The following is a 14,829-nucleotide window of genomic DNA, read 5'->3' as shown; positions in this document are numbered from 1 at the left end:
TTTGGCAGAATAAAACACAGATCTGGCACCGTGTTCATCATTGTCAATGTCACATCCACTCAATGTCTTGTCCCATGAGAGACGAGCCAGTGAAACTAAAAGCCACCAAAATATTCTGTGAATAATGAAATGATAGTATAGATGTAATAATAGCTAATCAGAATAATTGCTACAGTTTTTATAAAGCAATATGAACAGTCAGAAAATTTTCAATATTGAACAGCTAAATCTACAACTTTCTATGTTACAAAGAAGGTTTTAAAATTATTTCTTCTTAACTGGAAGCTAATATACTGATGAAAGGGAAATGCTTTAACCTTCCCAATAGACAGTTTTCAGGTATACTGAACATAAGTGGGTTGGCGCAGTGGTAACACTGCTGCCTCTCAGTAAACAGACCAGGGTTTGTGTCCTGGGTCCTCCCTCCATAGAATTTCCATGTTCTGTTGTTTTGCTTTTATTTTGCAAAAAATATCTGCCAATGCGGTAAGCAAAATTTCATTGACAAGATTTCTTAAAGTCAGCTAAAATATAAATACGTATTTTTAATAAGCCAATCATTCTTACAATAAGGAAGACAAGATTTAATGTCATGATATAAATACTTTCACTTGCTTAGATTTCATTTTCTGCAGTGTAAAAATGACTGGGAATGTCTACTTTACCTTCCAGCACAGTCATGATTACCCCTTTTCTTGATAGCTATTAGTGTGCTACCTGATGGAGCTGGTGCTGCATGAAGGGTTAAGAGATACAGCGAGTTCAGAAGCAATCTTGGTGCCCTTTTTCATTTTTCCATTCTGTTTTAGTATATGAAACATGAGACAAATAAGTCTCTCTTCTGTTTTCTAGGTTAAAAACACACATGTTCCTTATTCCTCGTCACTACATTCTATGCATTGAACATTCAGATGAGCATTCATTGGTTTTCAGTTCACCCAAACGACTAAAAGGAAAATCAAACCTGTTTGATTTTATCAGATTGAGCCGCATACTAGTTGGTCTCATTTGTTGGGTATTTAGTTTTGTTTTTCTGAATTTAGGGAAAAAATAATTTTTAATAATCTTAACGACCTTAAATCAAAATAAGATGAATGCTATGTTAGTTTATGTTACTATTATCTGTCACTTATCATTTAGATAGTATCATTTGGTTCTATCTATCTATCTATCTATCTATCTATCTATCTATCTATCTATCTATCTATCTATCTATCTATCTATCTATCTATCTATCTATCTATCTATCTATCTATCTATCTATCTATCCCACATCATAATAACTGGGTAGGGTGCATTTATCATTAAACTAGACTACTGTATTTGTCATTTACAGTAACATGGAGTGCCATATTATGTAAATCTGATGAGACTGATATAAAATCCTAATTTAAGAAAGAGAGTTCAAGTAGAGAAACACTAGCTCACTTCCTCTTGTCATGAGGTTTTTCAGTGAGAAAATGGAGTTTTTGGTTACTTACTGAATTACCCAGAGAGTATTTCTGAGAATGTGATCATGCTTTATAAACGAGTAGGGAATATGTCTGAAGCTATGGAAGGTGGTGTTTGACTTAAGTACTTAAGATGTGATCATGATTTAATATATTATTCATATTCTCCTCAGTGACATTTCATTAGTATCTCCTTCATGCCTTTATTCAAAATTTCCATTATTCTAAGGAAATATTAGTTTTTTTTTCCTTTCTCAAAAAGAGTATATTCTCAGTCTGAAAATTAACTCAATTATTTCTTGCATGAAAATTATGTATCATTATCATCCAAGTTGGGGAGCTAGTGTCTGTTCTAGTAGCCATGACCACAAGTTATAAACTCACTTTGAATGTGTCACATCGCCTGCACACTGACAGCAGCACGTTTAATGTGCTTATCAACTGGCAGCATATGTTGAAACTTAAAGGTATATGGAGATGAAGTTATGAAGTTTTGAGAAAGCAAAGGCCTCACCCAGATACAAATCAGTGGTAAATCTCTTTGTAGTATTAGTGATATTCTTCTTGCTTCCTTCTGTTTTAAACCAATATTGTTTCTCAAGCTGTTAAATTCCGATATTTGATCACTTACAAACATTATGCAGATCATAAAATAAATATACTTGCTTTTGCAAAACTGAAGCCTATATTGTGTGCCTTTCTTGAAAAAAACATATATTATTGCTGTAAATAAATAATTTCAAGAACAAAAATATTTTGTATGCTACTGTATATACAGTAAAGATACTCATATTCAGACAGGGAAAATGAAGCAGTCCCCTGTTACATAAAATTATACTACTTTAGAAACTTATTAAAATTGTGAAATTCTTGTACAATACATGGATTTTGTTTTATAAAATATGGTGTGTTTATAGTCCAGCTGGGAATCAAATTGTGTAAAACTTTAACATTATAGTGACCTCTCCCTATGAAGTGTGTATGTAAAAACATCAGTATGCTACTGATTTAGAGTATCACAAAAAATAGAAGCTGTAACATATTTTCTACTGAAATTTGTACAATTTATTATTTTTTCTTTCTCTTTCTCCACAGACCTTGGCCATATACAATATTTCAACGTGGATTTGACTTAGTAATGGGAGAGCAGCCATCTGACAGAATATTTAGGTGAGGGCTCTCTCTATCTTTTATTATTTGTAACCTTCTGCCCACCTTAATATAAGTAAGATTACAGCATGGCACATAGGTTATAATGTCTGCTCAAAGTCTTATAGTAGGTTTAATGAATATAAATCTTCACCCAGAGAGGTGCTCTATAAAACTGGCTCAGATGCAGCAAGGGTGAAGGTTCTGGTGATGAAACTTTGAATTAAATTAGAGTGAATTGTAAGTTGATTTATAAATACATCTTATATTTTTCAAATGAACCATATACAATTATAGGTGAATGTAGAAATAAATCACTTTTGACTATAAATTTCTGTTGAATATAATGACTACAAGAAATATCATAAAGTCAACTTCTGCATGTTTTCTATTAAAAGAAATGTGGAATGTTATTTTTCTATATACAAAATATGATAGTATGTTAGTAGAGCTACTGTCCAGCCCTCGGAGTCTGATTTTAAAGCACAGCCTAGTATTTGTGTTAAGTTTTAATGTTCTGTCTTGGGTTGTTTCTGTGTATTCCAGTTTTCCTAAAACATTCTAAAGACATACATGTTAGAGTGAATTAATGATGCATAAGTTGTCCATTGTCAACTGATTATAGTTCAATAATTACAGAACTGATATTTTTGGTTTCCATGTATGTTAATCATTTTCTGTTTTGCTTTCTGCGTGTTTTAACAAATCTGTGTCTTTATGTGTACTACTTCTATATTTAGCAAAATTCATACATGCGTTTATTATTGCATTTTACCAGAGAAGCTGTCACAGAACACTTCACCTGCACTCATTGAAGAGTGCTATACAAAAGTAAACTAAATTGAATTGAATTGAATGAGTGCGCTGCAATGAACTAGTGTCCTGTCCAGTTTTGGTTGCTTCCTTGTACCTGATATGGCTACAATCCTGAATATACAAAATGGATGGATGGATGTTATATACAAAAATATTTCATAGCCTTAATAATGTTGCATATAGTTTATTAAGAAAAATATTGTAAAATCACATCTGGTTTAGTAAAAACAAATATATGCTAAAAATCATAATTTTCACATCATGTCTTGTAGTCTTTTATGCACTGTGTGTAATAAGAAATGATTAAGGGTAATTATTATATTATATAACTATGTTTTGGCAGGTTATTATTCTTCAGAAGCCTTTGACCTCTATCTTATGTCTACTATTGGCTTTGCTTGAAAGAGTATCTCTTTTTGCATTTTCTACAGAAAAACACCTATAAAGATTTCACTATAATATGAGATATTTTTAAAATTTTTAGCAAAATGTTCAGCCCAATTGAGCAAGTTAAAATTACTGCATTTTGTATGATTGTAGCCTTGACTTGAATGTAAACTAGAAGTTTTTTTCCTCTAGTTAAAATAATATGGTAAGTCCTGAGCATCTTACATGATCATAAAATAGATTGGAAATATACTATTTCTTCAGTATGAATACTGATTCTTTGTAGATGTGTCTCAGTAACATAAGTAATCATGTCTCAGTAACATAATCTCAGCAATCTTACGGGGTGTACCCAGCCTTTGGTCTATGAAACATTCTCCAGAAGAGCATCCTTTTCTTATCAGGCTGATATCCTTACCTAAGATGATTTACAAGATCTCTGTACATTTCAACTGCTTACACGCATTTTTTACATTTATAGTTCAAGAGGGTTTAGTGATCTGCTGGGTATATTGAGTTGGAGGAAACTTTATGTTTTAAAACAGAGCCCATTGTCTGTTCCACTCTGTCTGCATGTATGAAACTACAATGTAGTAAATAAAAAATCAAAAGACCCAAACTAAATATATATGATTCTGTGCATGCGAGTATTCCGTGCGATGGCCTGATGTCCTATCCACTGGATGTCTCATATTCCTGCCTCATGCCTGTTGTTGCCGGGATAATCTCTAGCTTTCTGCAGATTCATAAAACGGAAGAATGTAATACTTAATTTTAAATGTAACTAATAGATTAGATTAGATAAACTTTAATAGTTGGATATCCTGAGTAATTAGAAGAGTTATGATAATATAATTTCAGTATAATTAGGAAAAAATAACTCCCATGTTAAATCAACCTTGTTTTGCCACTCTTCTGTGTTATAACATTTTAAAGCTGTTCACCACTGATTGTTGAGAATAAAGGATTTTTCAGTTGATAGATTGATGTTTCAACCAATTCAAGTCTCCTCTGCCAGAAGTGATTAGTTTCTGGGGAATTAGGCATATTGAGGAAAAAATTGACTGAGACACAGTCAATTTCACATCTATGGACCTTGGAAAATGGAAACTCAATTGACAGATACTTCTCTTCTGAAACCTCCCATTTTTAATGATACTGGCCCTGCTCTAAAAATAAAAAAACACATTCAGTTAATAAAACAAACAGGTCATTGGTTCAACCATTTGAAAAGGACATATTAAAATTACTTAAAAAAAAAAAACAGTTCTAAATTGACATAAAGTAGGAACGTTACCAGAGATATTCTGATATCTTCTGGCTCTGTTACCAAACCTTGCTTTTCATTCCAGGGCCACTAATAATACAATGTTAGCACTAGCACTCAGCATCCAAAAAATAAAACCCAAATAAAAGATCAGTTCAGTTTGTGCCACACTCTGGAGGCATCCGTCCAATGCCAACATCTGGGTTAGACCTTGAAATGATGTTACGTAGCCTTCATATAAGTTAGTTATGAAAAAGTATGTAAGCCTTTTAGTAAACAGAAGTCCGCCTTTGCAGGATTAAAGTAATCACACTTGAAAATTTAAGTTTTGGTTTTAACAAGGCAGCCTAGAAGATCCAAATGTCCTGACTCATGCAGGCTCAGCAGTGACATTACAATTTACAGAATGATGGAAGGACCTGAAGCACCAAGAACAGTGCTTGTCTGGCTGTATTCTGCACATGTATTCCGGAGATAAGAGATTGTGCTTGCAAACGTATGCACAATTTAATTCTATGGTATTCCTTAATCTTTAGTGTAACAAAGGTTGGTCAGTGACATACATTTTATTCAATAAATTCACTTATTTTATTCTGATACTAGCTAGGCTAGACATTTTCTTTTGCAAAGAAGACACAGACTAGCAAAATATTTTAAAGAAATATACTATCAAAAAGAAAAATGTGCACAGAACATTGACAAGCACTCAAACATTGCATTATTTTGTAAAACATCAAACAGTCTGAAAAAGAACTCTTAAAGAATAAAATAGGAGAGAAGGCAGAATAAAAAGGGAAGGTCTGATGAAAATATATGACCAAAATGTCTTATAGTGTTTTGTATTTTAACTTTATGATGCAGTTGTGCCTTAAATAAAAAAAAACAATAGAATATGATGCCGACCATTCTGAACAGCTCTTTTTGTTTGTGCACTTTGTTAAATTCTCTGACTTTATATGTACTTAAGGTTTGGGCCAGTATGGAATACCTGTTTAATTTCCAAGGTGTACAAAGTAAAATATTATTTGCTAAGGTCAAAGGTTGTGTTAAAAGGCTGTGTTTCAAGCTGATTCCACAACGCATGACGACCTTGGTTTATATATTCGTGAGATTGGAAGGGGCAGGGCTAGCAACAATGAAAAAGAAGTGACGTGAGGCTTCTTCCCGGGACTTCTTCTGAAATTAAAAAATAAAAAAATAATTCATTCTCTTTTTAATACTGTTTTGTCTTGGTAGAGTAATATATTGCTCTGCTTTCCCCTTTTGTGTTATTAATATGTAGCCTTTGTCAGAATGCCTCAAATCTCCCAGACTTATCACTCTTTATAAGGTATTATAGTATATAACTTCTCCCCACCTTCCCTTCTACATCTATAACCTCAGTCAATTAGGTGTAGTAAAAAACAAGAAGGAGTTAAGTTACAATTTAAATGATGTGTTATTGATAATATTCATAAATAACAATATGCAAGTACATTTGAATATTAGCAACCATACAACCTGATGAATGGTGATGTGTAGTTTCAGGCGGCACACAGACTTGTTAGTTACTTAAAATGTCTTTAGTTAAGGCATCATTTTTGGTCAGCTTTCTTCAGAACAGGCTGCATGCCTGTCTCAATATGGCTGCCGAGCTGTGCTCTTCATTGTGTTGTCCTTTTCAGTTCTTTGTGTGTGAGATGGTCATTCATCAGTTTGGTGAGAGAGAGAGTGAGGGAGTGAGCAAATTTATAGGTTTTATGTCAAACCCCTAGAACCAATATGATGTCATGATACTTAAAGGCTTCTGATACAAGGCAGTTCCAAACAGCCATACTTCAGACCAATGGGGGGACAGAATACCTTCACGCCTGCCCTCCAAACCATGTGTTAAGGTAAAGCTTGGCAGTTAGGCAGCCTGGCTTTGTGTGGGGGTTAACAGAGAGGCTTTAGCAGAGAAACACCAACCAAACTTGTTTGAGGCACTTCCCCCCCAACCCTATCGTAAAATTCAAAGAGACCCATTCGTAAAAGTTGGGGGCTAAACATGAATGCTTCTCACTAATATAACACTAATATGACATTGTTTTGCCTAAGTTACAAATAAAGACTAATGCCAGTTGATGATAGGTGACAATACAAGATCTGGACCTGTAATGAAACATTGCAATGGTAACATGTGATCAGTTACCCTCGGCAAATCATAACAGATTGACGTCCACAGATATAATGAGATTCAGCAACTGCAGTCATTAAATTTAACATGATCACCAACTGAAGTTGTGTCTAGTTCCTGTAGCTTGAAGCCAACCTTACTGGAGGAGTAACACTTCAACTTTTTTTTTAAAACTTTATCGATTTTAGAATTACAAAGTCATAGCCTCTATATTCTTCTAAGATTTTATATAGACCCAAAATAAGGTAAAGGTAGGAGGTAAATGACAGAAACATTCAATAGCACCAAAGCTGTAGATATTAAAAAAAGAACATTGACAGCTTTAAAGGCCAAGCATCTGGAGCAGCCATGATTTCTGAACACAGAAATTAAATTTAACTGGTAAATGGAAAAAAAAGTAGTGGACCTTCACACCTTATATCAGAGAAGGATGAAGGAGGGTAAGGCATGACATTTAAGTCAAAATGAAGTGAAAGCCCAGTTCTTGTAACACAGTGGACAAATGCTTTCTACAAGGACATGGATTTGGGAATGATTAATATCATTTGACAGGATGATATAACAAGTGCATGTTAGACAATTTGTCAAAAGTTGTGTTCTTGATTATGTTGTAATGCTCTTTATTATATGGATCATAATTATAGGTTAGTTTTTCATTCCATGTTCTGACCCTGCTTATTCCAGAACGGTAGATATATAATACTTTATTTGTCCTTAAAGGAAGTTTAAAACTTTAGAGAATGTAAAGAAACTTATATACAAATATTGTAACAAACCACAATCCTCCAAACACATAGAAGAACTTCTGCTTCTGCTAACAGGTTTATTAGGAGGAGTAAGATGTAGAAAGATCTGCTGAGTTTTAACAAAGGTTTTTGTTTAAAGGCATTAACATTTGAATACAGTTGTGTCAAAAATGGAACATGCTGATAGAAGTTTGCTCCTTCCAAAGCTCTGTAGTTTAAGTCACTAACTTTCTAGATTAATCATTCTCAATTTTCAGATCGTTGGTAACAGAATGAATCATCTCTATTTGCTTATATTGCGTGAAGCCAATGCCTATCCTAGCAGCAGGATTCACAAGGATTGGACAGCATTTGATGCACATCTTTGGGTTGTGAGAAGAAAGTGGACAAGCTAGAGAAAATCCTCAGGAACACAAAACTTGCAAATACCATACAAAATGGTCAGGCCAGCATTCTAAACCTAGACCCAGAAGCTGGAAAGCAGCAGTGCTCTTCACTGCATTATTGCTCTGTACATGATGCTAGATATTATTTAAAATAAGACCAGTTTATCACAGAAGTCCTGATGAAAATGAGCTCTTTCAAATCTGAGGTCATGGTTCTGTTTCAAAAAAGGATGGTGTGAGTATCTGCAGCTAAAGGAGAAAGCATTTGCAACAACTTAAAGAGCTGAAGTGCATTTATGAGAGAAGAACAAGAAGTCAATCAGCAGACTAGAACAGCTAGGGAAACACTGCAGCCATTCTCCCGAACAATGGTAATGATGTACAGTATTCTTAGGCAAGGCTGTTGATTTTCTAGGTAATCTGTACCCTCATTTTCACATAGCATCATGAGCCGTGGTTAATGAATCATAAATGAGACTGTAGGTATGAACAGATTAAATGAGGTCCCTCTGCATGGATACAAGGCCTACTGCAGATTAGGAACTTAGAAAATATACTATCCAAGATGAGCTCTGGACTGAAAAGAATCAGTTAAGGTAGTTTGGGCATTAAGTTATGATAATCACTGGGTGTCTCCCATGTCTGCTGTTATGGCAGAAGGAAACCCAGTAGCATACCCAGGGCTCTTTATAATAATTATACTTCTCATCTGATCTGCGAGTACCATGGAGCTGTAGACTATTGTTGGGAATGTGGATGTCTGATATCCTGTGTACTGCTTGTTGCCAGTATGACCTTTTCAAGGACAAGCTGACGAAAACTGGAAATACAATGATTACGGAAAAATGCAGCAAATCTAGTGTACCAAAAACAATTTGAAATTTTGTTTCATTTAAATCAGTGGTAGGCAATGCCGGTCTTGGAGGGCTACAGTGTCTGCAGGTTTTTGTTCCAACCCAATTGCTTAATTAGAAGCCAATTGTTGCCAGACTTAGACCTTATTTAATTTTATGGCTTGTTAGTCAGTGGTGTTAGGTTCTTATATCATAGATCTTTTCCTTTACAAGGATATCATCTTAAAAACATTGAATGCAACTGTTTAAGACTGAAATAACAATTAAGGGTGGGGAACCTTAACAAGTGATAGCACTAAAATGAAACATCAAAATGTCACCTGAGCAATAAATTCATCATTAGCAATAATTAACCCCTCATTAAGAAACTGGGTTGGAATAAAAACCTGCAGACACTACGGCCCTCCAGGACCGACGTTGCTTACACCTGATTTAAACTCTCAGAGTAACTAGCATGCCCCCCTGCCTTTTATTTAAAAAGCAGGACTACAGGCTAGTTACAGTAATAATTTAAATAAACACAATTCAAAATTGCTAGACTTATTGGTTTTTAATATTTAGGTGAACGAGAAAGGGCTTAAACTTTATTACTCCATGCTGAACTTTACACTTTTAAATAGCCAAAAAAAGGCTAGGGCAGGATAATTTCCAAAATCTGATAACACTTTCAGGAGTGGCATATTTTATAATTCTATTACAACAGAGGCCCATGGGTGTACACTTTAGCTTGGTCCCCTGCTGGCAAAGGTTTAGTAGAATTACTAAATAATGTATATATAATATTTGAAGATCTCTTCTTGATGTGATGCCCTTCAGTTGTGAGCCCAGATGCTTTGTTTTAATTGCACTACGAACAAGCCCAGCATGTTGAATTCAAGCAGGCTCTCAATCACACAAAAGCTGATGCAAGAAAATCAATCGGCTCATTTTTATTTTATATATTGCCTTTCATGTCAAATACTGTCACCAATGAAGGAGAATACATAGCCCTGATTAATGTCTCTTTAAGGAATGGGAGTTTGACAAGAAAAGCAATCTCATCTCGAGGTCACTCTGCTTCCATCACCCTCAATAAATACCTCCAGTGCTATTGGCTTTCTAAGCTGCGGCACTGACACATGCTGACTTCAAGCTCCTTTCACCAGCTGTATAGCTGCTCTTTGGGATCACAAAAAAGTATCTAATGGCCTCATTGAACAGCCAGGCAGCCTTCATTAATGAAGAGAGGATTTTTCTTTCATAGCAGTTCTCATTCTTTCAAGCAGATCCCTTTTTATTTAAGGTCTCCCAGACTTCTTACAATATCCGTAACAGAGATAAATTATTTTCATTCTTTAGCAATGTACAGTCAGCTATTCAGGTAGACCACTGCAAAATTTTAAGTACAGGGTGAGTCAAAATTATGTTAACACTTACGGTACTGCTATGTATATACCTATATACAATTTTTGTGGACAATTTATGTGTTACATATGGTACATGTGTTGAACATGATGGCAAATAGGTTGAGACATTCCTGTAAATCATCTTGCACATATGAAGGTTGTTTCCATCCATCCATTTTCCAACCCGCTGAATCCGAACACAGGATCACGGGGGTCTGCTGGAGCCAATCCCAGCCAACACAGGGCACAAGGCAGGAACCAATCCTGGGCAGGGTGCCAACCCACCGCAGGACACACACAAACACACCCACACACCAAGCACACACTAGGGCCAATTTAGAATCGCCAATCCACCTAACCTGCATGTCTTTGGACTGTGGGAGGAAACCGGAGCACCCGGAGGAAACCCACGCAGTCACGAGGAGAACATGCAAACTCCACGCAGGGAGGACCTGGGAAGCGAACCCAGGTCCCCAGGTCTCCCAATTGCGAGGCAGCAGTGCTACCCACTGCGTCACCATGCCGCCCTGAAGGTTGTTTTGTGAATAAATTGTTTCCGCCATTCAAATGTTAACATAATTTTGACTCACCCTGTATATATCATAAATGCAATATCACTAATGAATATATTTGTGTGTTTGTGTATATGTTTACCAAATTATTGTTGTTAAGCTGTGTTACTGTATGTAGTGTTCAGAAGACTTCAGATGGGACCTCTTTTCTATGCTTGTAGGCTCGTCCTTTATTTCATACTCAAAGCAGGGATGGCAAAAGCTTTTTAAACCTTATTTATGAAAAAACAGCAAACTTGGTAGTGGCAGCCCATAACAAAGAACTCACCCTCAGGCAGCTAAAGCTCAGCAGAAATCAATCAAGTTGTCCTCAGAATCAGGTTAGGGATTCCTGGCAGCTGGTTACCAACACAACTGGTGATGTCCTGGAAGAGAGAAGCATGACAAGATGAGCCCTCCTTGTGATCACAATCAAAAGGGACAAGCCAAACTACTGTATGTTTGAGCATTTTGTAAAGGTTTTATTTATTGTTAGACCTTAGAGGTCCAAATGTTTCTGATGCTGTGCCACTTTGTCTCCTATTATAACTTTTAATGGAGTGAAATTGTCTAGAGGCTATAGCCCTGTGTGAAGATGGGAACTACAGGATTAATTTAGCAGGATTTGCAGCTGCTTTTACAGATATTGCATTATCAGAAAGGTTTTGCTATCTTGTGAGGAGCCATGTGTTGCACTCTCAGCATCTCTGGGTGAAGCACATAAAGTAATCTGTGTATGTATGTATGTGTGTACTGTATATGCATATAATTTTAAAACTCATACTCAATTAATATTTCCTTTGATCTTCACCAGAAAATAAAATAGAGAGGTATGGATAATAATTTGATCGATGGACCTTCAATATATCATGCTGTTACTATAAATTTGTGTTATCATTATTTAATTTTGTAACTTTCAAAATGTTACGTTTTGTTAAATACACAATACAGCTAATGAAATCAATCAATGTGGTTGGAGCAAAGTTCACAATAAAGATACAGTATATGCTCTCCCAAAGCAGTGCCACACAAAGTACTAGGCAAATCTCTCTAATCTGAGATCTACAGATTTGGGTTGTATTTTGGTATTCTGTTTAGTCAAAAATGTGTACCTTAAGGTTTAAAGACACAAAGTGGCATTAATTTTAAAATAATCTTGAGCAAAATTCAAACTAGTACAAATATTACAATACATGGGTTGATATATGTATTCATATTTCTTAGCTCACATAAAACTGCACACTGAGTAGGTTAGGCAAGTCATATGATAAACTGCCAATAGTTCAATATTTCCGTTTAGTGCATTTCATAGGACGTACTTCAGAAAATCTTAAGCAAAAAAATACAATTGGAAAGGAATCAAGCAGTGATTTCAATACATAAAGAAATAAGTGATGTAAATAGAGGAAAATTATTCTGCAAGGCAGGCAATGTCTCCATAAAAAATAACATTGCTGCTTAGTATTGCTTACATGATACAGTTGCAAATTTTTTTCTGCTTCATTTATTCTTCAGGAAGGAGGCTAATTTGTTGTGCTTGCCTTCCAACACAGCAGTCAATAGGACCTTTTTTCCCATTTGTGCCTTTTATAGAAGAAGATGCATGCCGACAGTTCAGTTTAAATTATATGTAGGATTTCTATTGCTACTTGCAAAAATCATTGTGTTGAAGTATTCTCCCTACTAAAATGAAAGCAAAACAGGCAAAGAAAACCTGTTAAAGGAAGCAATCTGTGTACCAACATCATCTGAGAAAATACAGTAAGTGACCTAGAGTTTTATCTATCTATCTATCTATCTATCTATCTATCTATCTATCTATCTATCTATCTATCTATCTATCTATCTATCTATCTATCTATCTATCTATCTATCTATAAGAAATAAGTAATTAAGAAACTATATCAATTTCTGATTTCTTTTTAAATAATTTTATAATTGCTCATTCCATTTTTTTTTAAACTGGCAAACTGATATTTTAACAAGACCTGCCTTAGCACATGAATGAAGTTTGATAGTCCTTATGAATTTATTATATTTCTTGGTGTGAGTCAAGTAACAGACAAGTACAATATAGCTATTTTGTTATTCGTTTCTAAATTAAAAAGATAGTCATTGATGTATTTGTTTTTATTATATTTAATCTTAGATTTGGGGCTATAGCCTGACGAGCAGGTGTTAGAGCAAAAACGGAATGCAAAAATAGTAAAATATAGAGCTCACCTAATTTAATCTGTAATGCCATAGTTGATCTGAAAACAACCATTAAAATTGAAATGTCTTGAATTACATAATATACAGTGGACACGTTAACACTGTCAATGCAATCCCAAAGTGCTAGGTTTACGAATTCTGTTCATAAATCTGCATAACATATGGAATAAGAACTGAAAAATGCATACAACTGTCCCAATTGTATTCATTCATTGAGCAGTACACTCAACGCCTCAGTTTCTAACTACATCAATAATGTAGTAACACTGCAACTGAAACCACTATGCAGAAATATATAACCCATTTCCTTGAAAAAACTAAATAGTAGCTCTGATAATATTTTTGATATTACAGGTTAATTTTGACTGCATCCAAAGTAGCAGAATAAAATCATACGTTAATTCTTAAATCTATTTTATATTGACTAGGAACAATTCATCAGTTCTGTAATAATTGACAAAAGTATGTTTTGTCCAGTGTGACTGATAATTTTCTCACTACTTCCATCAAATCTGATAAACACTCAGCTGCTCCAGAGTTCAGACTTAAGGAAACATAACATGAGAGTGAAATCTGCAACAACTGACAAAGTTGCAATTTGAACACTTAAGAAGTGTTTGAATACATACAACTAAGCATAAGCACAAAAACAAACGTTTTAAAATTCCAATAATGTGACCATTATATTCAGTTTCCTCATTATTAGTGTTACATTTCTCAAAAATAGTATCTATACTGTGTTAAAAAATAAATAAAATGGATCTCAAAAGTTACACAAATGACAATTTAAAATCATAAGACATGTAGTGAAATGTCTGTTTACTAAACAATGAAATCAAGCTGAACTTCAAGTCCATTGCTAGAAATGTCCTTTTCACAAACTACTGTACTCATTAAGATCTAAATTCAGTGCTTTTAACACTGTCCAGTCCCTAAATGGGTAAAAAATATTAAGTAATACAGTTGGATCCTTTCAAAATATTGTAAGTACAAGTAGAAGGCTTGTGAGGATGCTAAGCTCTGTGTCTGAGGTGGTGGGCAGAAACACAGGGGCACCACAGAGAACTGCCTTATTGTATCTCCATTATACCCTGTACACCACCAGTACTACTCAAATGTATGAAATCAACAGAACTTCTCTTATGGCCCCAACATTGAAAGTTGCCTTGACAATGGAAATGAGATGAAGGATTATGGAAATGTGGGGAAGGAAATAATTGCATAGAATTGAACATTATAGGGAGTTGGTGGTGGAAGGGAGTCCCTGAGACTAGTTGCCATAAAGGCGGATGAGGAGGAGGTGATATATAATAATAAATACATGGGTGGGGTCCCTCTGCGAAGTAGCCTTGACTGGATGCTTTTCACATATCTGCTACACTAAATGAGCTACAGCAGGCTTTATTGTGTATAGCTGGCTTATGTGGATGTTCTACCAGTCCTCTGTAGCTGGTGTACTGTTTTGTGT

The 14,829-nt window shown here is 35.0% G+C and overlaps 1 protein-coding gene across 3 annotated transcripts in view; it reads left to right on the top strand.

Moving 5' to 3' along the window:
• astn1 (astrotactin 1) overlaps positions 1–14,829 on the top strand; it is a 1,266,263-nt gene that overhangs the window by 465,781 nt on the left and 785,653 nt on the right. For all 3 annotated transcript variants that reach the window (XM_051933197.1, XM_028811318.2, XM_028811317.2), the window contains one exon: positions 2,547–2,621. In XM_051933197.1, the coding sequence (XP_051789157.1) occupies positions 2,547–2,621 (75 nt within the window). The remainder of the gene's footprint in view (positions 1–2,546; positions 2,622–14,829) is intronic.

The sequence above is a fragment of the Erpetoichthys calabaricus genome, chromosome 10, assembly GCF_900747795.2.
Source record: "Erpetoichthys calabaricus chromosome 10, fErpCal1.3, whole genome shotgun sequence".
NCBI classification, from domain to species: Eukaryota; Metazoa; Chordata; class Cladistia; order Polypteriformes; family Polypteridae; genus Erpetoichthys; species Erpetoichthys calabaricus.
Note: the sequence above shows the minus strand (reverse complement) of the source record. Positions and strands in the feature narration are given on the sequence as shown.